Source organism: Patagioenas fasciata, chromosome 11, assembly GCF_037038585.1.
Source record: "Patagioenas fasciata isolate bPatFas1 chromosome 11, bPatFas1.hap1, whole genome shotgun sequence".
Lineage (NCBI taxonomy): Eukaryota > Metazoa > Chordata > Aves > Columbiformes > Columbidae > Patagioenas > Patagioenas fasciata.
In genome coordinates, this window is record NC_092530.1 from 26,016,207 (window position 1) to 26,039,796 (window position 23,590).

Sequence of the window (23,590 nt, forward strand, 5' to 3'; positions counted from 1 at the left end):
AACTATTGCCATTTGTTGGCCCCATTCTGATAGCGTTCCCTAGGAACCTGCTGTAGGTTTCGGCAGGGACAGGACATGGGGCTCGCTGGGCTCTGATGTGAGCAACGCGAGCCGTTCCCACATCGCACCGTCCTTCCAAAAGGGCTTTATCATGTGTTTCTTCAAAATTTTCCCCTTTCGCACTCCTGTTCTTGAGGCAATGCAGAGACTGCAATGGGAACAGCAAAGAGAAAAATATCCCCAGACACTATTAATCCCACATACGGTATCCTCTTCTTCTCTTTGTAAAGTCAGCAGGCACCTAATCTCACAGCATGGATGTTGCTGTCCTAGAGGTATTTATTTTTATTTTATAATAAAAGTTACAGTAAATAGTGAGTAACGCAGCCAAAGGCCTTCCCACCGGCACATGTACGGTAGAAGGGTATTTTTTATTCTTTGATTGCTCAAAATTTCAAGCTTGCTTGGAATGGGAGAGCCAAGAACATTTTAAAACAACTTAATATTCCACTAGGTTATACTTAATAGAACTTTTTATCCCAGACCGTAGTGCTTAATAACACTTATCTAAGCTTTCTCAGATGCTAATAAAGTATCTATTAATGCACTAGTTTTATATTTAGATTAACAGCAGCTCACAGTAGTTCTGTAACGAGCCAAAAATGATCAACTATGAGTCAGCAGCAGAACCTAGAAATGGAGAGCACTCGGTACCTTCGTTTTGCACATGAGCTTACTGACCTGGACAAGAGGAAGGACCAACCTAATAAATTTGCTCACAGTGAAATATGCATCAAACTGAATAATAACCTCTTCAAAATCTGCTCTCCTCCTCCACTCTTCTCTATAAAAAGGAAGGAAGAACAGACATTTTGTCTCTTATTACCTACCACGAAGCATGCAAATTTCCGAAAGGCTTTCCAACACACATGGAAAGCTCTCTTTGCAAAACGCAGCCACTGACAACATTTTTCTAGTTTCCTAATTAGCAAACTTGAATATGCGTATGTGCGGATTAACTTCTTGGCCTGCATTCAAAGAATGCCAAGAGCCCAGCCAAGAAAATAATGAGGACACAGAAATTCCACGGCAACATTCCCTTTGAAAGCGCTCCCGTCAGCTGAACCTGCAGGTGAGATGTTGCAACACCAGCCGTTGCCCAACTTGCCAGCGCTGCCCGCACACGCACCGGCCCCACGCCACCCGCACCGGCCCCACGCCACCCGCACCGGCCCCACGCCCCCCGCACCGGCCCCACCACGCCACCCGCACCGGCCCCACGCCACCCGCACCGGCCCCACCACGCCACCCGCACCGGCCCCACGCCACCCGCACCGGCCCCACCACGCCACCCGCACCGGCCCCACGCCCCCCGCACCGGCCCCACGCCACCCGCACCGGCCCCACGCCACCCGCACCGGCCCCACGCCACCCGCACCAGGCCCACGCCACCCGCACCGGCCCCACGCCACCCGCACGCCTTCTTCAGTGCCTTTTCACAACCAGCGCTTCTTTTCCCTTCACCTGCCAGCATCAGGAAGAATGAGGAATGTTAGAAAATGTGGGGTTTGCGTGTGTTGTTTTTTCGTTTTTTTTTTTTGTTTTTTTTTTTAGTGGTTTAAAACCAGAATTAATTCAGGAATCCCTCAGATCACGTTCGGTTCTTTTGGAACGCAGATGTTCAGTAAGTTTTAAAGGCAGGTCTGTGCTCCAGACAACTCAGCCTTCCTCATGTGTCTTTTGACACAATTATCATTTATATATAAGGCTGTTTCAGTTCACGCACTCCCTGCACTCAGTCAACCAACCGTGTATTGTGACAGTGCCATTAATTCCCAGTATCTGTGAGGAACAACTTACCCTTCTGTGACCCAGGATACTCCAGGAGAGGTAGCCTACTTCCTTTATAAATCTTTCTGATCTTTCGATCTGTCCTCTGAATGTGAAGAGGACCAGGAATAATTCCTCCAAGCACAGAGGGATTTCATTACCATAGAACGAGAGTCTGATCGTGTTTTCCTAAGCCAGGAATTGGAAACAGTTTCCCGAGTATTGCCAGGGTGCTGCGGACATGAGTGAGCCGGGAGGAAAAGAAAAGGCAGCGTGCTGAGGCTTGTTCTTGGTCGTTTGCCATGGATTCCCCACTCTCTCCCAGCAAAGAACAAAAACTGGCTGCTCAGTGCCAAAGGCCCCAGCAACATCTACCATGGGGGAGATGGCATCAAAGGACACCGGAACTCTCCGCAACAGGCCTTGCCCTGAACACGTGCTCTAGGTAAGAGCTCATTCCTGATGCTTCACAGGATGCAGTCACACCCTTCGGTATATCATTTTAAATCCATTTGACAAGATAGTTATTTTCCTTTTGATGGTACTGCATTTAACTAAGAAGCGAGCGCATGCTCATATAATGTATTGTAACTCTTGCCTTAAAGGGTGCCCTGAAAATGCAGAGCATTTTACTCATCATATTATCTTTATTATAACAGCACTCGAAGGCGGTGAGATCCCAACTAACCTGAGTGCACGTCTGGAAGCACAGCGCAGTGCTTCAGCGTGGCTGTGTCCCTCCCTGGCATTCCCTACGGGACATGGCACAAGTTCAGTTCCGTGCGTATCTTCTCCAGGTCAATCCCTGACCGCTTTGGAAAACGTCCTACCCAGGTATCAGAGGTCGGGCTTCGACTCTCACAACCAGATTTTCTAATTAAACCATTTTAAACAAGAGCAGTCACTCTCCAGTCCACATCCACTATGACGTTTACAGAAATTCTGACCCAGGGCTGAGGACAAGAAAAATAAAGAAGGCAATGACAGGCTTGGGACTGCAGAAATGTAGCACACGAAAGTGCTAATTCATGCAGGGAATACCCCTGAAAAATTCCCTGGCCTCCCAATCAAGTATTTCTGTCTTCATTTTATTTCCTCTATCCCTTGTCAAAGTTGCTTTCTGCAGCTGAGAGCCAGCTGGGAGGAGGAGGAGGATGCACTTGGGATTCAGAGGCTGCACTGCTCACAAGGGTCTGGCTGACATGAAGAGCAATTGTTTCCAAGTTATTCAGAAAGATTTACTGCCTAAAAATGCCTGCACACCAATATCCCTCAAGTGCAGGGCTTCCAGCAATGGAAAATGAATCCACCACTTCAAACACATAGGAATGAAATTATTGAATAAATTCACTAAACCTAGAAAACTGAGACTAGTCCTCAGAATCTTTTCGCAGAAGACAAGACATCCTAAGACAACACAGTGCCCGGTAGCAGGCAACCTGCAGGCCTCTCTGCTGGAGAGCACGTTTGCATGGTCTCAAATCAATGTCCAAGGCCAACAGGTTCCTGTCAGAAGTACGGACACTTGATTATTACTACAACTGCCCAGCAGAAAAGGGATTAACACTCTACAAGCCAAACAAATCCTGCTCCTTCATTTGATTTGGGCTTCTCAGCAAAGTCCTTGACAAACCACGCAATCTCATCCCGAGATCCCAGGTCCTTGAAGAAGAAAGGCGCCGGAGCACACAGGAACGGGGCATCTTCACTGTCAGGTCACCAGATGCAAGGGAGGGAGAAGCTGCCTCTGCAGGACAAACGCAGTCCTGGCCACAGTAGGTGAGGAGGAAGGAAGGAGAAGGAGCCTCTTTTGTAAAGAGATTCATCGCTTCCAGATGCGTTACTCAGCAAAGAGCGTTTCTGGGGAAGAAGACAAGGCTTCCTGCCCAGCCAGCAGTGATTCAGAAACCCTCCCAGGCATTTTGACAAACCAGCCATTCCCCTCTGCATCTTGGACAGCTCCTGCTCCAGCAAACTGGGAATGCTCGTCAGCATCTGCTTCTCTCACACCCACTAGTTCTGATGTCTTCAAAGTCCTTTGTTTAATATATTCAAGGTGTTTTCATTACATTTGGGGTTTATCCTAAAGCTGAATTCCTTCAGATGCAGCTGAAAATGTGTTTCCCCACAAGAATCTGCCTGCTATGGCAGAAATGTAGTAAAAAATAAAAGAGAGCGAGCAGGTCTAAATCACCTCTCCCTCTTGCAGTTGGAATATATTCCTCTAGGATGCCTTTGAACCCTCGGTTTGTTTGAATCCAGGCCCAACAAGGCGCCACTGCCCTCAGCAAGAACTCATGCTGAAGCAATTTGGTAACGCTATCCTCTTGCTAGGGAACCGTGTTTGTTGCATGGGAATGTCATCATGTTGTTTCTCTGTTTATGTTAAAATGAGTTATAATTCTCCAAGCCACCTCTGGAAAATGGCTAACAGGCAGAATACGACAGGCAGCGACACAGCAATAAAAAGCCCGTTCTCCGTTGTTCCAAGAATGCAGGTCATTAAAGACACACTCACAGTAGTTATAGAGAGGGAGTTTCCTCTCCTCCCCACCCTACGCATCCAGGAGTGATAAGGCATCCAAAAAGCGTCCTCTCTAAAAGCAACTCTGTCCCGAAAGGTGTAGTTATGTGGCTCTGATAGTCTAAGCATTTAAGTGAGAGAAAGCTGTGGAGACCAGGAATGATCTTTTACAGAGCCAGAGAAGTGAGCGGAACAAAACGGCCAAGCCTTCACACACAAACTCTCCTTTGGGTCTCTGCCCTACAAGCCAGAGCTCTGTTCTGAAAGTATCTCAGATACAGCATATAAAGTACAATAGACGTCATTTGGAAATGAACATTTCTACGTTTTCTCACAGCCAGAACCCTCAGTGTTATTGGAAATAATGTGCCATTTCTCTCCACAATAGCTGAGTGAGAAATTAATACGTCGTCTTAGCTCTGGCATCTGGTTTATGTTGAATTTTGATGGCTGAAAGATCTTATAGCTCCTAAATGCAAGCCACTTTTCTAAAAAATATTTCATTCAAACTTCTTCTCTTCCCCCAGCCCATAATTTGCACCCATATAGAGGATGTCTGGCTTCTCTTTCCATTGCAAGGTGTGTGCATGAGGAGGGCAAACAGGAGATATTTATGCCTTCTGAGTGGTACTCACTGTTTTTCACAGCTGCCTCCTTAAGGCACTCATTAAAACAGTGACTTGCACACTGGTGGAGCAGAGGAGTACAAGTTACACTGCTATATAAAAACCTCACAAACATTTTTTAAGTTGAAGTGTGGTCTTCCACGGTATGAATTAACCCGGTAAGCAGAAATGATCAAGTTCAATGAAAGTTCTAGATTTGTATTTTTCTCTAAAAGTGCAAAAGCAGTAGTAATTGTACCCTCTACATCCAGCAGTTGTGGTTAGATGAAGCATTTGGCGTGAAACTCTCCTGCAATATCACAAACAACCCTTTACCCAGAGCCTCAGCCTGCTCAGGATGCTGTTTCTATGAACTCAGCAGTTCTGCCCCTGGCCCAGAGCAAAGCGAAGTTGGACCATCTGCTGTGTTTGCTGAAGGCTCTCGAGCTGTGCGCTGGCAGGTGGTGGTGGCAACGCGGCTGGTTTAAAAGCTCACACATACGGGCCATCTGTGACCACCCACCAGCTGCCCACCCGCTGCACGCCGCAGCCATCAGTGCTCGCACCAACACCGAGGCCATCATGGCAACCCCTGCTCCAAAAGGAGGATTTGTCATTGCTTTACCTGAGAATATTATCACTAATGATTTCTGACTGTGATATATGTTTCTAAGCCAACATGTGTTTCGCCTCAAATGTATTTGATTTATCTCAAATTTATTGCTTATTGCATGTAATGAAAATAATCTGAGGTTTAAAAACCAGGCTAATACTTTGCTAGAAATAATTTTAATAAGGTACTGATATATGCATAACCGTGGAGCATCAGATAAAGGGAAGAAAGAAAATGGAGAAGTGAAAATACGGGTTAATTACTGGGTATCTTTATGTATAGTAGAGATGTAGTAAAGTTTAAATATTCCATATAAAACAGACACATACTGTTTGTAGACATATTTGTTTGAAATATCCATGGTCACTCAGCCTTTTTAGCACTTTGCAGCAACAAACTCCACACTATCTAAAACTTTTATTACAGCTTGTTCTAAATGTGAAGAGTCATTTCACTCCTGCGAACGTCTACTTTTGCTTCTGTTCCTTTCTCCATCACATTCAGCGTCCCTTTACCTCTTCCTTTCCTCTAACTTGGATGATGAAGTGCAATGTACATAAAAGTTCCCAAAGCTCCATAGGAATAGACAAGTGTCTACATTTTACAGATGAGTGGTTTTGCCCTAACTAGCAATTCAGGCAAAGGATTTTTAAAAGAATCTGGAAGTTCTCATTCAAATGCAATATTTAAATTCAGCTATAGTGATATATGGCTTATGGGTCTTATTAGAACGGAGGTATTATTTTTATAAAGGATATGGTGAGTATAAGGTAGGGTAACTCTACTTAATAGGAAGTCAAAACAGAATGGGGAGGGGGGGAAGCTGAAAACTTACATTACAGGATGCAACAACTGAAATATGCACAGCTCCCTCAGGCCCTGAGCCAGAGAGGCTGCCAAACCTCGGCAGAAGAAACTCCACCCTCTTCTGCAGGACCAGTTTGGAAATTCCTGACAATTACAGGGACTAGGAACTCAGATTAAGCTGGCAGGAATCAAAGAAATAATTGACAAATAGTTCATCTATCTTGGTCAATGAACGTCACTAACTCAGGCTGACATTTACAGTCCCTTCTGAATGGCGCCCTGAGCACTGAACAGCTCGCTTGGCTGTCTTTCGGTAAGTTACTAAACAGCTTGGGGATTTGAGAAGTTCCCACAATTTCATACTAATGAGGCAACAAATGCTTTATAAGCCTAAGTATGTCATTAAAAAGTGATTTGGTAAACCTGCAAAAGTGACTTTTTACCCCTTCTGTTTCCCCTTATTCCCCCTCACCTCTAAGAAAAAGCAGAGTTAATTCCCCTTCCCTCACTGAGACGCTTCCATATTTATCTACAACAGGAAGGGTGGCACTTCCTGCACACCCTGGGATCCGAGCAAAGGTTGGATGCAAATGACCACAAGCCCTCGTGCAGTCGAGACCAGGGCATTTCACTCTGTATCAGCATATGTGTGGTTTTTAAGCTATCATGCAATATGGCCCAGAGTAACTTACCTGTTTTACTACTCTGCCTAGGCAGAAATACTTTGCAACAGTGCTGAACCAAATTATTCTAGTAAAACAATAGAGGTCTTTTGGAAAGACAACATACAGTTGTTACTACCTCCAAAGACTTCAACTGTACCGTTAGGGAGCCAATATCAGTGCCCACACAGAGGTTCAACCTGGCCAGGTGCTGTGCGTTCCAGCCCTGGCTCATCACAGCACCTCCATACGCATTGACTCCAAGCACGTGAATGCTTCCAGGGATGCCAAAAGGATGTCCTGTGCACTTAAAGTTAGTCAGACACCAGGCTTTTAGTGTAATAAGGAGCTGAAATGTGAATGGAAGCCAAAGAGCTCCTATACATTGCAGGACTGAGTGACACAGTAGTTTTAGAGTCAAAGAGAATCATGTCAAGTTTAAATTGCCCTATAACTTAATGATCCCTGTGCCCCTGAGTAACAAAGGTGCGAGTCAGCTTTGCCAGGAGAGGCTGCAGTTTCAGTGAAATCAATGGACTTGTGAACTGTGCGCCTGGCTGCATGTGGTCAGTGGTATTTAAGCATTTCCCTGACTCTGTTCTTTATTTATAATTCAAATTGCACAGAACCTGGTTCCCCAGTGCTGGCCCCCAGCCTGGCGATGCTAAGTGCTGTACAAATGGGAGCTCCTTGCCCTCAAAGCTCACAGCTTGAGCCTGGAGACAAGAGGCAGAAGCACACACGCAGGGCAGGCCAAGGAGATGGTCTCTGGGGCAGCATGAAGTGTGGCTTGGCCCCCACCAGCCATGTATGAGCACCCCCACAAGGGACGCTTCTAAGTGGCCTTGCCAGTGTTTGCAGTGAAGGTGACGGCCAGTGCCAGTGGGCAGGAAGATGGCAGAATCCAAGGAGCAGAGAACAAACGTGCTGTGGAGGAAGTGTGCTGGGTCATGAGATTTCCTCCAGAGGCTCTCTATGGAGGAAGAGTAGGAGTAACGGAAGCAGAAGCTGGGAGCGGGAAATGGAGCCCTGGAGAGGAAAGGAGTAGGCGGGAGGAAAGAGGACGGACACTAAGATGCAGAAGGGCAGCGAGGTGAGAACTGTGTGTGAGTGGCAGGGACACGGCTACAAAAGAAACCGCTGTGAAAGCTGCCCAGCTAAGCAGCTCAAATGCATTATCCCCTCCCAGAGGGGAGGAAAAGGAGAGAAAACAACCAAGGTCATGGCCAGCTTATTACAAATGCTGGGCACATACGGTGATCTGCACTGTGCACCACGATATGCTGGTGTAAGTGGAACACCTGGCAAGGAGACAAGTTGCATTCATTTGATATTAGTTAAAAGTCCATCCAGATCTGAATTTCTGCCAAGTTCAGGAGGTTGCCAGAGCTGGGATTTCAACTCCAGCCACTTTTATCAGTTGAAACAAAAACAAAAACGAAACATGGCTGCTTAGACAAAACCACTTCCAAGGAAACACAGATTTGCGCACAGTTCAGTGGTTTAGCTAACCAACACAAAGCCAAGTCGACATAAATAGCTTTGAAGCAAGCACATTTCCTTACACCTTGCCCAAGACAACCTCATTGCCACACTCACTTTTACTGGAACCCACGCCACCCTGATTTCTCTCTCCCGGCATCCTTACCTCCTCCTCCAGTTTCACCACCTTGGCCTGGGCATTGTTCAAGGCCTGGTCTCGGATCTCGATGTGTCTTCGTTGGTCCTCGTTGGTAGAGCGCGCAGCAGCCAGTTCTATTTCCAGTTTCTCTTTTTCCCGTTGTGTCTCCTTGTCTATCAAAACAAAATGAGAGTTATCAATGGACAGTCCTCTAGCTTTCAGGAGCCTTTCACTCCAAAGGTGAAGGAAAGATTGTACTGGAACTCTGCATGAGAGAGAGAATGCAAATCTAATGCTAAGGAGTGTGTGGGGAGGAAAGCACATGGCTTTCAAGGAAGAGGAGGACTTGGAACCATGAAAAACAAGCATGCTACCTTCAAGCAACAATGTGCTCCAATGCTAGCAAGAAGGAATAGAACACTCATCACTCAGTACAGTTAGGGAATCTGCTCTAATTATGCAGATGGTTAGTGAAACTTGGCACCTCTTTACTTCTGAGCTTTCAGCAGTGCAAAACAAACTGGGTGATTTTAATATCCCCAGCTGGGAAGAGGAGACGGCAGACTTCTGAGCCTGAAAAACTTGTGCTCCTTTTTCTCCCTCTGACCCCACCAACAGGAAGGCTGTCCTGCTTGGGGCAGCCGTCCTCCTTCTCCAAGTAACACCCCGTTGTCCCGCTTTGCTGGCGGCACCATCAGAGCAGTCAGAAAACACGTGAGCAAGAAGAGCTCCCCAGTCTGCCTCTACTGCCCTTAAAAATGACCCCCTGGGCCAGATCCGAGGCACGCGTCTCTGTTCTGTCAGTGCTCGAAGCAGACCTGCAGGTCAAGAACACCTTTTGCACAGCGCTTGGGGTTCAAGTCTGATGCCTTAAAGCCACCCCAAGCACAGCAGCCCGTTCTTTGGGGCTGCTCCCCTGAAAGAGCTGGACCTAGGGGGAGCAGCTACGCTGTGTGTTTCAGGAACAGGGCAACCATCTTCATAACAAAAACCAAATAGGTGTAAAGCAAAGCCACAACAGAGAGCTGGTGTCCCTTGTATAGTCATTCCCAGCAGAAGCCAACCAGCTACAATGATAACATTAACACACTTGCTGGATACATAACCACAGAATACTCCCTGGAGTAATCTACACCCAGCACTGATGACACCAGAGAAACTGCATTCCAGAAACCAACATCCCACGACAAAGGAATGAGGACAAGGAGTGGAAGGCTTGAAAAACAGGAACGAGATCCTGGGTGTTAGGACAGACTGCATATGGAGTACACAGGCCCGTTTGTGCAAGCATGTGCATAACTATATTTACAGGACCACAATTATTCCCTTTCTTTTGCCAGCAGAAAGCCAGGAGCAAAGCTTTAGCAACACAGAGTAGCTCAAGATTCCCTTCGTCTAGGGAATCAACACAGCCCACACACAGGTTGCAAAACAAACCTGTCCACCAACAGCACCATAACTCTGCAGAGCAAACTCTGACTGCAACTCAGAGCGAGCCTGTGGCATCAGACACAGAGGCTAATGTCACCATTGCCTGTTCTTTTCCCATCTCTCCCATCCCAGTGGGTCTCCTCCGCCCTGGAAATGAGTTGCTGACGGTGTCAGCATGCTAAAATGTATTGCGGAAAACAAGATGAGACAGGGTGGCCTTACGCCAGCAGGTATCAGGCAGTGCCAGCAGTCTGTTTGTTAATCTCTAAGTGCTCACAGCGACGCTTTTGGAGGTTTTGTTCCAGACTTTTCCCCAGATGGGTACTGCTTCAGTTGACAAGCGCCTACAGCACCCCTAGAAACGCCGGGGCCGACGAAATGCAGCACTGTGATTTCCGTGCTCGTACAAAAGGAGAAATGGAACGTAAGGCCTCACAGCTTGGACCTTCCCACCTCTCTGGGTGAATCTACAAGCCTCAAAGTCCACCCAACCAGCTGAACGCAAGAGTAAACTCAGACTTTCCACTACCCCCAGGAGTTGTGAATTCACACCCCGACAGCCGCCTGCTTGCAACATAAGCCACAAGAAATAAGCTAAACATAACACAAGAGGGGGATACCAGTATTTGTCAGAGTAGAAGCAGTGTGGTGTTACACCACAGAAAATCTCTCTTTGGCAATTTTATTGCGTTACCTTTTTATATAACAATTGGGGAAAAGCGAGCATTGTCAGAAGGGTGGAGTACACTATGGGATGAGAGGAAAGTTGGCTCGCCACTGTTGGCCTCAAGACATTCCAGCACAGAGCAAAAGCAGCATTTCACATCCATCATTTTGTTTTGCCTTGTGATAAATCCACTGCTGCGCACAGAGTTCCCTTACCCAGCCCAGCACACCAGGCAGTGTTCATCCCCTTTAGTTTTGCTGCACTGCAGAGGGCAGTGGCAAATTAAAGAGGAAAGAGGTAGGAGTCCCCCTGGCCTTAAATCACGCCGAGACCCTTGTCAGCTTGGAAAGGTTTAATTCCAAAGCTTACTGGGGATAAAACAGGTAGATAAATTATGGGGTAAACCCTAATTTTACAGTTCATGGGGTAAACCCTAATTTTACAGTTCACATTTGCTTCAAAATCTCTAATAAATGCCATCAGATGGGCTTTACATACTGACAAAAGGAATTCTTGAATCCCTCCTCGTCTCTCCACTGCCATGTCTGGACTGTCACTGCCCTGATTTCTGTCCGGGTAGAAAACCAACAGGTCTGAACTACGCTAACCCGCTGTGTTGTTACCAGAGCACTTCTAGTGACTCAAATTATTGCAGAACTCACTTTGTGCAAAGAGTTGAGAAATGGTTTTCCGATTGTCTTCAGACCCCTCAAACTCCTTCTCTGCGAGCTGCTTGTTGGCTGTCTCCATACGTTCTGCAAAATTATTCAACAAAAGGAACAGTAAATAATCAGAAACTAACAAGCATTAAGTCACGTCTGCTCAGGACATGTCTAATGCAAGGAAGGGGAAAGGATCTCCCGATTCTGCACAGCCAAAAGTAAAAAGCCTATGAGAAGCTGGCACTCGCTTCTGAAATGGTTCTAATTAAGTCCTTGACAAAATATCCTCAATGAGACAAAATAGATTAAATAAAATTCCAAAGAAAGTACTTTAAACAATTATAACACATAAGAAGTTTAGCTTTTCAATTTTTACAAATGTTGAGACATCTTATTTTTTCCACCCAAATAAACCTCACCATGCAATTAAAAGATTTCCTTATAATTCTCCAGTAAATCTTACTTGTTAGAAGGTTAAATCACTGCTGTCCAATTACCTGACTTTAGGGAAAAGTGTAAAGCCCTAAGGACAGTTTAACAGTTCTGCTGCTGCAGGTTGCTAGAAATTCATAAGAGCGTAGGAAAATAAGAATGAAATCTTTATGCTGTGTTTTATTATTAATAAGATTATTTAATGCAGGCCTTCGTGTACCATCCCCCTCAGCAGCACTGGGCACTGTACAGCCTTACTCCTGGATATAAAACAATTTCTGGGAACACAGTCTTAGTAAGAGACATGGGACAATGAGAGCAGATGACATGTAGGACAATCAAAAGGATTTAATTAAAAATTAAACTTATAGTTTAAAAGCCTAATTGTGCACCTCTGGACATCTCAAACTGCACATTTTTCACCTTTCAAACTAATGCATAAACTTTGACCCACGTTAAGGTCAAATACCAGTCAACATCACTCTGCGCTGCCTGCCGTCATTGTGCCTCAGCCTCTTAGCAAGAACCAGACACTAATAACATCTCACTCTGGAAAATGAAGGGAGATCCAAAAAACCAGATGCCTACAGCGATAAGGAATGACACGACCTTCAGGAAGAACAGGGGGCCTGCAGTTTGTATGTCAGTGCAAAAGGGTCACTGGACAGGAAATAAAGGGAACATGCCTGGTGTGGGATTAGGCAGTCAGCAAAACGTCTTTCCATTTGTATAAACTGAACAAATTGTACAAATTGTGTCTAGGATATAAGACAAGAGGGAATTCCAGGCTTGCATCTGGTTTATAGTGTTTGGCTTATCAGATGTTTCTTCTCAATGAGAAACAGGCTGCAGCACCATCCTGAACCTGCCTTTACTGCACTCCCAGCAAGCGCTTAAAGCCTCAGACTACTGAATGGACCTGAGCATCCAGTCACATCCCAGCTGCGTCAACAGACACAGTGATCTCCACAGTAAGACACCGGCCTGCCAAATAAGTGCAACAATAAAAACCAAACGAACAAACAAAATAAATCGAACAACAGAAGTTTTACTCCATTCACCTCTCAGATCCCTGTTGAAATCATGCAGCCTTCGAATTTCTCCTTCCAGCTTGTTTCTCATGGCCTTTTCCAGGGCATCCCGCTTAGAGGACGATTTCTCCAGGTTTTTGTATGCCTCTGAAACTTGCTGAATCTCTGTTTCCAGCTGCAGTGGAAGTGGAAACAAGCACTTACTCTTTTATCACTAACAATTCTTTTCATTCAGTCTCAGAAAGGACATTACTTTCTGTCAAGCTTTATTGACAGAAACCTACATCTATACATGAAGTAAAATGATACAGTCTTGGGTTTGTGATGGACCCTTCTGTGTAAATACTAATGGTTGAAACGAAGATCTGGACCCTCCTTTCAGACCCCAGCTCTGTTTCCCCTATAAGATCTGATCACAGATACAGCAAATTGAAGAAGTGCAAATGTAATGTATTTTTTTTCTAAGGCTGGAGCAGTTTGGCACGACTGTTAGTTTGGGCAAAAAACATTTCTATAAATACCTGATGTGATATCAAGTCAAGTAAATAAAATACAACAAGAAAAGCAGACAAAACTATGCTAAAAAATGCTAGCAGCAGATCTTGCATTACCGACAAACGCTGCAGATCTGTAATTGTTACGGTCCAAAATCCATAATAAAACCTCCTGATGTTCTGCGTTTACACTTCAACAACTTTGTTGTGCTTTTAAATATTCCGTTTTTATTAAATGGGGGAAGGGAAACATTTGCAGTAGAGTATGCTTTATCCTTCCATCTGGCCTTCAGTGCAAAGCCTCTCTGATCACCCAGAGCAGGAGGAAATTCACCTCTGGCTCTCCTTACCAGCCATGGGTTTGCATTGCTGTGGAAATACGGGTCCACGCAACAGCAAACCCTATCGGTATCATCTACAGCCAGTGACCAACAGCAGGGTGGAGGGAAGTGAATTTTTACCCTTCTTTCATTATCAGGAAGCTGTCAAGCTCTAAAGCATTTCCTGGCCAGGAACCTTCCAGAAAAATACAACAAAACAAATAATACGTCCCTGGAAAGAGGTTAATGCAGGGAATAATGAGTGTGGAAAGCCACACTGGTCACCTGAACTCAAATAACTCACTTTTATGGCCCTGGAGACTGCTGAGTGCAAAGAGCACAGCAAGGCCCGCAAAGTCCTGAACTGCAGGTACCGTCAACCTTTCCACGGCTGCGAGGCCACAGCAAAGCTGACCCGCTGCACAGCGTTGAACCATTGGTCACCAACAAGTTATTTCTACGAGGCTGCAATGAAAATTCCCCTACACGTGCACGTTAATGATGGGTCTCACTGGGATATTTTTTTAAATGTCTTAGCACCGCTTACTCGTTTCATAAAACCAAATGTGGCAAATAGCTCGATCCAAAACAAGATACTAAATTTTCATGGAAGTTGTGGGGTACTGAGGGAGTGACAAAAGAAGCGTTAGTTTCAGTCCTGCAGTCCAAATGTCTTTAATGTAGCCATAGCAGCAGCACTTGTCTTGCACAATGTCCTGCCAACCAGCTTTATAGCAACGTCTCCTGTTGTCTCCTTGAGTGACTCTGGTCTCATGTCATTCCAAACGGGCCCTTCCTGCAGTCTCTAAAGTCTTTTAGACTGATGGGAAAATGAAGCCTGCTGGTATCCTGGACATAAGAACAGCAGCTTCAATTTAACCAAGAGAGCCGAGCAGTCAGCCTCTTCAACACAGCTGATAAGGATGCTCTTTTGCGCATGGTCAATAAACTGTTAGAATAAAACTGAAGGCTTTGATTCTGTCTTCTGAGAAAGTTAAGCTGCTGCTCAAAGGGGCAGGATACAGCCTAATCAATCTGCAGCTAAAAGAGACTAAAGCAGATAATCAACCCCTTAAGCAAGGAATGTAACAGTTGCAGATTAGATGATTCAATTATGGATGATACCAGACACAAGAGGGTGCTTGATATCCAAAACCACCCACCTTCTGCAGCCGGGCTACCTTCTCGTAACACCCATCCAGCTCCTGTCGTAGTGACCGGTTCTCTTCTGACAGGATTTCCACCATCTGCTGGGCCCTGGAAACTATGGCAAAAGGATCTACTTGCATCTGCTGATACGGGGAAGGTATCTGCTGAGCCCGAGACATCACTGAATAGGAATCGCCCTGCTGCTGCTGCGCGCCTAGGAAGGGCTGGCATAGTCGGTATAGATCTCCCTGATGGACTTGGTTTGACAGGAACGGCTGCTGGGTCCGCGGCAGAACACCAGGATCTCCCTGGCTCGGAGTCAGAGGTGGCTGATGCTGGGAAGGGGACAGCCTGGATGGCGGTGGAGACTGAAGCAAAGTCAAAGATCCCAGGGAAGTCAAAGAAGAAGTTGGGCTGTGGTGGTGAGGTGGTCTCTGTTGTAACTGCAGCTGCACATCTGGGTTCTGCCTGGAAAACAGAGAGCAGGAGCTCCGTCAAAGTCACACAGACAACGGTGCACAGACCCCGTGACAAGGTGTGGGGTGACCTGTGTCACTCCCATGAACACGTCTTCCCACACAAAAGACTCACGTGAGGTTTTCCTCATTTTTATAAGTTTGTTTTCAAATAAATACGCTCCAAAATCAAATCATGATCAGCCAATATATTCTAAGTGCATGAAATTCTTTCCTCTTGAGTCTATTTTGTACAGAAACACCAGGAGAAACTCCATCAACAACTAACTGACCAAAATTATTTTTATAACTATTTTTCACTCTTTGTGGAGAAAACACCTAAACTGAGGACTGTTAGGAACGGGCTCTTCTGTTCTGTCCTGAAACATGCCAGCTCTTGTGGAGAAAACAATATTCTTCTGCAATTGAGGATACCGAATCAAAGGGATTGGTCAAGTGTTAGTGTGCCAGCAGCACTGATTTGAGCTTTCTGAAATACCAACCGACAGGCTGCAGCCTGGTCCAATGAGACAGTTAAAGGATTTGAACACCAACCTAAGAATCAGAAGCAGCCTTTTGGTACAGAACCAGCCCTAATCTTATGCGGTAGGTGTTTTTACCGCTCCTAACAATAACCTCTACAGGAGATCAAAGACAGCCCCAGCAGTCTGTAACATGCTTGAGTCTATCACAGAACTAACGCCAAGCTACACCAGCTCATATTGTCCAGATGCTGGAGATGCTCAGCTCAGCTTCTGCTGTATTAGCCAAGAAAGGTCTCTTAGGAGACAGTGTGGATCTAATGTGCTTGGATGAGCTCAGAAAGCAGGCTTTGCTTCCTCCTCCAAAGACATTCACAACCTTTATCTTCTCTGGATGTTCTTTATTGGAGCAGCTGAAGTCATTCCCTGTCCACACTGCAGCCTCGGCCCGGTGCAGACCCAGCGCAGCAGTTCAACGTGTTCTGAAGCACCCCCGTTCCTCCGAGAAAACTTCCCACCCTTTGGGATGCAGTTCAACCCCGCAGCTGGAAGAGCTCACGCTGCTGTTCCCCCTGGCCATAGCTGCTAGAAAATCCCCCGTGGTTCATAGGAAGGACCCTGCGCACCCACTGTGCTGAGTGCAGGAGGTACCACGGCACAGCTCTCCCAGCACCCCAGCAGCACTGCTGACAACAGCAAGCGTGAAGCTGAACTGGGAGCTAAAGGGTTACACAACGGGCTTCTCGGCCGATGTGCAAACACTCAGCATCATCCTTCCTGTTCTCTGCAGAAAGAATTTACCGACGACGCTTCATACTCGTCCAAAGAGGAAACGTCTGCATTACTCACATCTGGCTGGCAGCGCGTGTAGGAGTTTGTACGTTCTCAGCCCAGCACAGGGTTCGCTATTCTAATATCACGCATCTTATGTCTCATTTTCCCTGCTTTCCAGAAGAGTAGGTGCCCAGAAACCTCTAAGCTGATGCTCAGATTCCTTATGGGGAAATAAATCTAGCCTTTGTCACTTAGGAAAAAACAAGTAATTACTGCTCTAGGAACTGTTCCTCTCTTTCTCACACTCAGGCGACTGTGGTCCCTGCCAGCAACACCATTGCAGGAGCTGTATTTCCCCAGACATGATCATACGCAGAATGAGGATCTCAAGGGTCATACAGAAAGAGAGATGTGCGATGAATCTCCTCAGGAATCTTCAGTTTAGTAGCAGCAATTTGGTTCTTCTCTCCTGGGAGGTCAGCTCTACTTATTGATGCATTTATTTCATTACCTTTATTTGCCAGTTCTCATAACGAAGAACAAGGCCAGGCTGTCACATTGCCTTGCTCAAGGTCGTCTGCTTTGTCTCAGGTGGTTTCCAGCTCCTTTCTTAGCTCAGTTACGTGCAGAATTAAAACTTTGCACCTCCTTGAGCTTATTCTCTACCTGACACCACGCATGTCTGGTTTGATGTCATGATCAGTTAGGGAATAACCTTGCTGGGACATTTCATCTACGATGACCTACAGAGGTTGGATCAAAAGTGACAGGTTGCCAGAAAAAAACACCTTTCCAATTTTTAACTTACAAACTACCCTCTTCCAGTCTGAAAACAACCCGAAGCAGCCACTCGCTGACTCCACCGATCCTAGTGTGTTAATATTATAAGCCTAACGAGGACTATTTCAACGCCAATGTTAACAATCCGAGCTAAAAGCACCTCCTCATTCTGCCCCGGGCTGAACGTTGCCATTGCTGCAGGACCTGGGAACTGATGGAAGGAACACTAAGATGGTCAAAGAAAAACAACAGCAGCTGAATTCTGGAGGACAGGCTGACATGCATGATAATGACTTTTTAAAACACCTTTTGTAAAGAACAACTCTAGGAAATCACGGCTCAAAATTTCTAAACAGGATACATTTCCAAGATTTCCAGCATCTTGGCACTTGCATCCAAAGCCTCTCATAACCTTGAAATAACATCAATCTTGTGGGTTCAAGCTAAAACAGGAGAGCTAGGAACCTCTAGTTCTGCTGCATTACGAACAGCATTAGAGTTTCCAGTATGTCACAAACGTGTTTATATCCCCAGCAAAAAGAGACAATGCAACTGGGCTAATACATCCCATCTTAAAAATCAAATCCTAGTAACCTCACAGTGACAACCGGACCTTTGAAGATCTTGTAAGCAAACTTTTACATACATGTTCAAAGAACTTTTTAGCGCCCCCACTACCTTCAGTTTTGTCTTATGTATGTGTTTTTTGTGGGTTCAACATCTGTGGCTCTGAGATGCCGCAGATTAACATGAGAACTGCAGAGTTGATTTCTCTGGTGAACCAATTTTGGACTGAGAGATTCAGAAAGGTAAATGAACACAACTGGATTTTTCAAGATTTTTAAGCCAGACAGCAAAATGTTCAGGTACAAATCACTACTGGGGTCAAATAACAGAACTGTAGATAGAACGGTAGTAGAAACTTCCCCCCATGAGAGAACCAGTCGTGGGGTAACCCTGCAGTAGTAATCAAAATTACATCCCAACTAACCACTTCATGCAAAAAATAGATGGAAAGCAAAATTAAGCCATCTCCTTCCATTTGCCTCAGCGTCCTAAAGACCTGAAAACTCCAAATGCAGGAAAAAAACTCAGAGCAATAACTCCCACAAGTGTTTAAGTTTAAAAGCATAACTTCAAGGGTCACTTCATTTTGAAGACTGTATCACAGAAGAATTCCTGCTTCCCTCACGGTCCCTTGCCAAGTGCAAACTGGATTTATGGCTCTGCAACAAGGGTCACGTTAGCTTTTAAGTCATGGAGCCAGAGATACGGAGTAAGGGCAGCTCGGCAAGCAAACCTGCCCATCGGGAGCCCTGAGGCTGCCAGGACTGCAAACACCGCATCACGCAGGGATCCGCGGGTCCAGCAACCGCATGGGGAGGGCAGAAGAATGAAGAGATCAGGAAGGGTCTCTGGCTTGTTAATATTTTTTCTCCCTTCCCTGTTTCACGTTCAAGAAGCTCCAGCTCCCCTCTGTTCCACAGCCCTCCTGCTCAAACCGGGGGACGCTGTCGGCAGGAGGGCGCGGACTGCGCTCCATTAGACAGCTGAAATCAAACTGATGCATTTTTGTGCTGTTCCCTAGTCATACCTGATTATCCTCCACTTTGATGCTGCCAGGGGAACGCAGTGCACACAAGTGATTTGCTAATTATGGGACAAATTCTGCAGACCTCCTTCTCAAAGAAGTTTCTGTGAAGTCAATGGGATTAATCACCACAGCAGGAGCTCAGTCATTTGGGCCCCGAACAGAGGATGGCGCTTGAATCGGAGAGACAGCAAGGTTCCTTTGCACCCAAAATCACAGCAAAACCCCCCTTCCCCGGCTGTTCTGCCACAGGAGACCCTGCAACCCCCCAGGACACCGATCCCAAGGCACCCGGCTTCTTCTCTTGGGCCTCAAGGTTTGATTTCATCACCAACGTGAAAGTGCAGCTGAGGTATTAGGGAGAGAACAGGATTTGGGAGCTTCACATGCAGCCAGCCCTCTTCTGAGCTTTCTTTAAAACTCCCAAATAACAGCACAGATGCCTCTGGCATGCCCAGTATTTACATTAAACCAACATCATTATGAACACATACGTGTTCCCAAACTTACAGCGCCCAAGAGCAGGTGAGGCAAACTGTTTGCAAACTGGTTTAAACTTACCACACAGCCCATTCCTTTCCCAGACTGGGGAGGGTGAAGCATGAGAATGCTATGAATTCCCCAATGTTTATCCTGCTCAACGAGTTTTATTTAACCGCATCGTTAGGTCACCCTCAAATTCCCCGGAACAATGAGGGGAAAAACCCGCAGCAAAGGGTGTGGCCTCACGGGTAGAGAGAAGGGGCTTTGTTTCCTTGACGCACAGTTCAAAAAATGCACACATTTAGCAACCCAGAGTAACCCCAGAAACACCGCGCAGGGAAACCAGAGCCTCTGAAAAGACTTTGTCATTCCAGAGAGGCTGCAAAGACGCTGCGGTGCGAGGCAAACGCGCTCCCGAAAATCCCACGCCTTTAAAATCCTCGCACCATTACCCAGCTGCACCTTGAGGAACACAGAAGGTTTCTTGTCTAAACGGCGGTTTTTCTTAAAGTGTGCAGGAGAGGGAGGGAATAGAGGACTCTCTGCCTTCCTTTGCTACGCTGCTCTGTAATTTATGGATTAGTCTTGCAATTGTTCTACTGCTCCAGCACTTGCTTGCAAAGGAAACGTCTCCTCTGTGCAGCTATTTAGGTTAAAAAGTAACCTCATTAGATTCCCAAAGCTTTGAAGACAAATTTCAGTTGCTTCCCCTACTGGAAACCTTGCCAGCTGAACCTTTCTCCTCCCCCCTTCTCCCCCATGTTCTTTCACAGCAGCCAGGATCCATCCAACAGAGACAAAAATCACCCTGTCTAGAGGAGCTGACTGTTGGCGTCTTTTCAAATACCTCTCCCTTAAACAGCAAGCAGGCTACATCTCACATTCACTATATACAACATTACGAGTATTTCTGATGCAGCATAACCATCAAGGATCTCTTTCCTTTTCCTGTGTGCACAGAGATTTGAGACCTTTGAATTTTCAAAACCATTTGCAACGAGCTTCTATAATCATTACCCCCCCTAAACCCTTTACTTCCCCTTTTCCTGGCCTCTTTATTATTTATTTAGTCAGATCAAAGGGCCTTTTCATCAAGCTTGTATGCTGCTGAAGTCATTTCGGATCACAAACAATGGTGGACAAACTCTGAAAATAGCTCCCCGTAGGACTAGGAAGGTTCCGAGCAGATTCAGGTTCCCCAGAACTCAGACTCTGTTCCCAAATACAGGCTGGTTTCTTCTTTGTGCTCCCCTCAAAACACAACACGGTATGTGCAAACGCAAATGCCCAGAGACCTCAAATTTACTTAGCAAGGCCCTCCTGGTGCTCCTTTGTATTATCCTCTCAGCTTCAAAATGAGGCCGAAATCTCACCTGATCGTGGACAGAGAGGAGACAGTAAGGAAACAGGTAACGTAAAGCTGAATTTTTAGCCCACCCGAATAAAGCTTAATCTTCACTCACAGAGACATCAGTGTTTGGTTCAAGCCAAATCTAGCTCCTTATCTAGAGGAAATCACAACCCGCTGAGATTTCAAATGATGCAAGGAAAATCAGCAAAAGCTGAACAAGCACGTCTGGATGAGCCACAAAGCACTCTCCACTTCCCACTCCTACACCTCGGTCCACTGAAAAGAAAACTTGAAAGCTCAGGTGATTTTTGTTGCCTGCACCAACTTTTGTTCACTTTCTCCTTTCCTACAAAGCATTTAGGTGCAGTTTAAACCTAAAAAAATCTTTTGTGTTGGCAGACGAAATTAAAGAACAGCTTAAGTCTCGCAAGAAGTTAACCGCAAGTTGCTACAGTGAATCGCATCATAGCTTTGGCTTTGTAGCAAACCTTTTGTAAGGCTCTGGAGCCTCAGCATTAACTTCCCCATGCCATAAAATCAAGCTGGCTCTTTTTTGGTCACTTGTGGGTTATTTTTTAAAAGAGTCATGTTTCTCCAGGTAAGCTACTGAAACAGGTTACAGTCCTTCCAGACTTCCAGACGCAGTCTGTAGCTGAACACAATATCTCATCTCACATAATAAAGATGGAATCTTTGCTGAAAGAAAACCTGCCTCAGGAGCGAGGGCAATGGACTGAGTTTTATACTCTTTCCTTATGTGGCTCTCACGGAGTTTAAGATCGTGCTTACCTGACTGACCCATACTCAGGGGGATGCTGATACCTCATCATAGGCCCATCAGATCTTCCCTGCTGGCTCATGCGATGGTCACCATAGAAATGTCCCGAGTCCTGAGGTTTGCAGTTCATAGACGGGGTGGACACATTTTTGTAAGGATACTCTGGAGGAGGACCCCGCTGCTCCATTCCTTTCATGTTGGGCTGGGAAGGGGGCTGCACTGAGTTCTTGTAGAACTCATTGGAGCCAGAATTTTTATAAGGGTCGCTGGACTGCTGAGGAGAAAGAGGAGAGAGAGGGGAGAGCGGCGCACTCGTGACAGGCGCGTGGGCCTTCACGCCACTGGTGGCCAAGGACAGCTGCATCAGCCTCTCGCTCAAGGAGCGGACGTGCCCTTGCTTGAGGTCCTTAAGTCCTTCATCCTGGTGGACCTTCCCAGGGCTCACCCTCTGGACCGTGGGCCGCCCTTCAGTCCTCATCTTTTGGTTGGTGACCCCCGTTACATAAAACGCCGCCCCAACACTAGCATGCGGCTGGCCCCTGAAATACTGCGACTGGACTTTGGCTTCCTCGTAGGTCGGGAGATCCTCGCTGTTCTGAAGTCGCGGGGAGAGCTGCTTCTCCATGATGCTGTTGTCCACCTGTATCTCCTGGCCCTGGGGCTCCTGACGGGCAGCATGAGTCACAAGCTGATGGTCCTGGGAGCTCAGCCCTTCGTTCTGAGATGCTGGACTCCCAGTGCTGTTGAAAGGGGGGGCATTGCCTGTGGCTTGCTGGTGTAAGGCAAGAAGGTTACGGTTGTCATTTGGGTTTCCGTATCGGAGCTGCTCCTGCAGCAGGCGCTGTAAAACTGTCGTAGCTGCTTGCTCTTCTGAATTCCTCATCTCAAACTGCGGTGCCTTTTGGGTGGAATGTAAAAGCTGCCCTTGACCTAAGGAAAGGAGACACGGTTATTAGCGCCTGAGTGGATCAAGCACGAGACATTTAAGAGCAATGGCTTGAAATACAGCAAAAAAAGCAGGTTAGATTACCAAAGGTTCCCATAACAATGGGGGTCATTAAGGCTCTTGACCTAAGAAGGACTTGCATGCCAGGGGGCAAAACCTGGAAAGGTGATGAAAGGTGACTCGCAGGTTTATAGGAATATCAATGGACTGCAAAATGCAGAGATGCATGCTGAATACCTCAAACAGCAAGGCTGCTTTCAAGCAGAAAGGAGACCTATAATTCACAGGATAATGGTAAAAATGCCTAAAACCTGTTTGCTTTGCACTTAGGGCTACCAACAGTGAAAGGCATTTCCCATATTTGCCCTCAGACAAGGATTAAAGGGTGAAATCAGCAATTTGTCAGTTTTAAGAAAAAAAAAGAAAAAAAAAAGGCCTATTAAGATAGTATATGGTTCAAAGGAAGCAAAGAAATCTCTTGGCTTAGATCTCTTAAAGCAATTAATGAATACCTCGTTAGCCAGCAGGTTTTTAGAGTTATGAAATACTCGGAGTGACATCAGCCCCTGGTCTCCCTGCTGCAGAAAACACCCCGAGTGAGGACTCCGCAACTTCCTGCCATACAAAGGCAACCAAATCCTCACCCATCTAAATATCCTCAGCTGAATGCATGCAAATTCAAGAGGAGGAAAAAGAGTTGTCTGATCTAAGGGACAGAAAAAGACCTCTAAATGGCAGGAAAAAACACTGTGTACCAAGGAGAAAAACACAAAGAGCCAATGTCAAGCACATCCTAAGTACAGATTAAGTCAGTGACCAACAGTGATTACATTTCACTCAGTCTCCCAGTGGGGTCAGGAATTTGTCATGGAAACTCAAGCCCATTGGCCTTGCATGAGCTGAAATCTCCAGAATTAATGGTACCTTTGAGACATTTAACTAAAACCAGAGCGACTTTTGAGCTGGAACAGTTCAGAATAGGGAGTATGCTTCACTAAGCTGTGGCTCTGCCCTGACAGCACCTTGGTATTCTAGCATTTTAGTTTTTCTGTATCACATTGTGCCTTAGCAAGAGGTAACTTGCTCCCACCAGCTTGTTCCA

The 23,590-nt window shown here is 46.1% G+C and overlaps 1 protein-coding gene across 4 annotated transcripts in view; it reads right to left on the reverse strand.

The window, feature by feature from the left end:
* Positions 1 to 23,590, reverse strand: part of AMOT (angiomotin) — a 62,541-nt gene that overhangs the window by 11,861 nt on the left and 27,090 nt on the right. For all 4 annotated transcript variants that reach the window (XM_065846226.2, XM_065846227.2, XM_065846224.2 and 1 more), the window contains exons 3-7: positions 21,554 to 22,472; positions 14,863 to 15,316; positions 12,916 to 13,060; positions 11,423 to 11,515; positions 8,690 to 8,835 (exon numbers count right to left, since the gene is read on the reverse strand). In XM_065846226.2, the coding sequence (XP_065702298.1) occupies positions 8,690 to 8,835; positions 11,423 to 11,515; positions 12,916 to 13,060; positions 14,863 to 15,316; positions 21,554 to 22,425 (1,710 nt within the window). In that variant the 5' untranslated portion in view covers positions 22,426 to 22,472. The remainder of the gene's footprint in view (positions 1 to 8,689; positions 8,836 to 11,422; positions 11,516 to 12,915; positions 13,061 to 14,862; positions 15,317 to 21,553; positions 22,473 to 23,590) is intronic.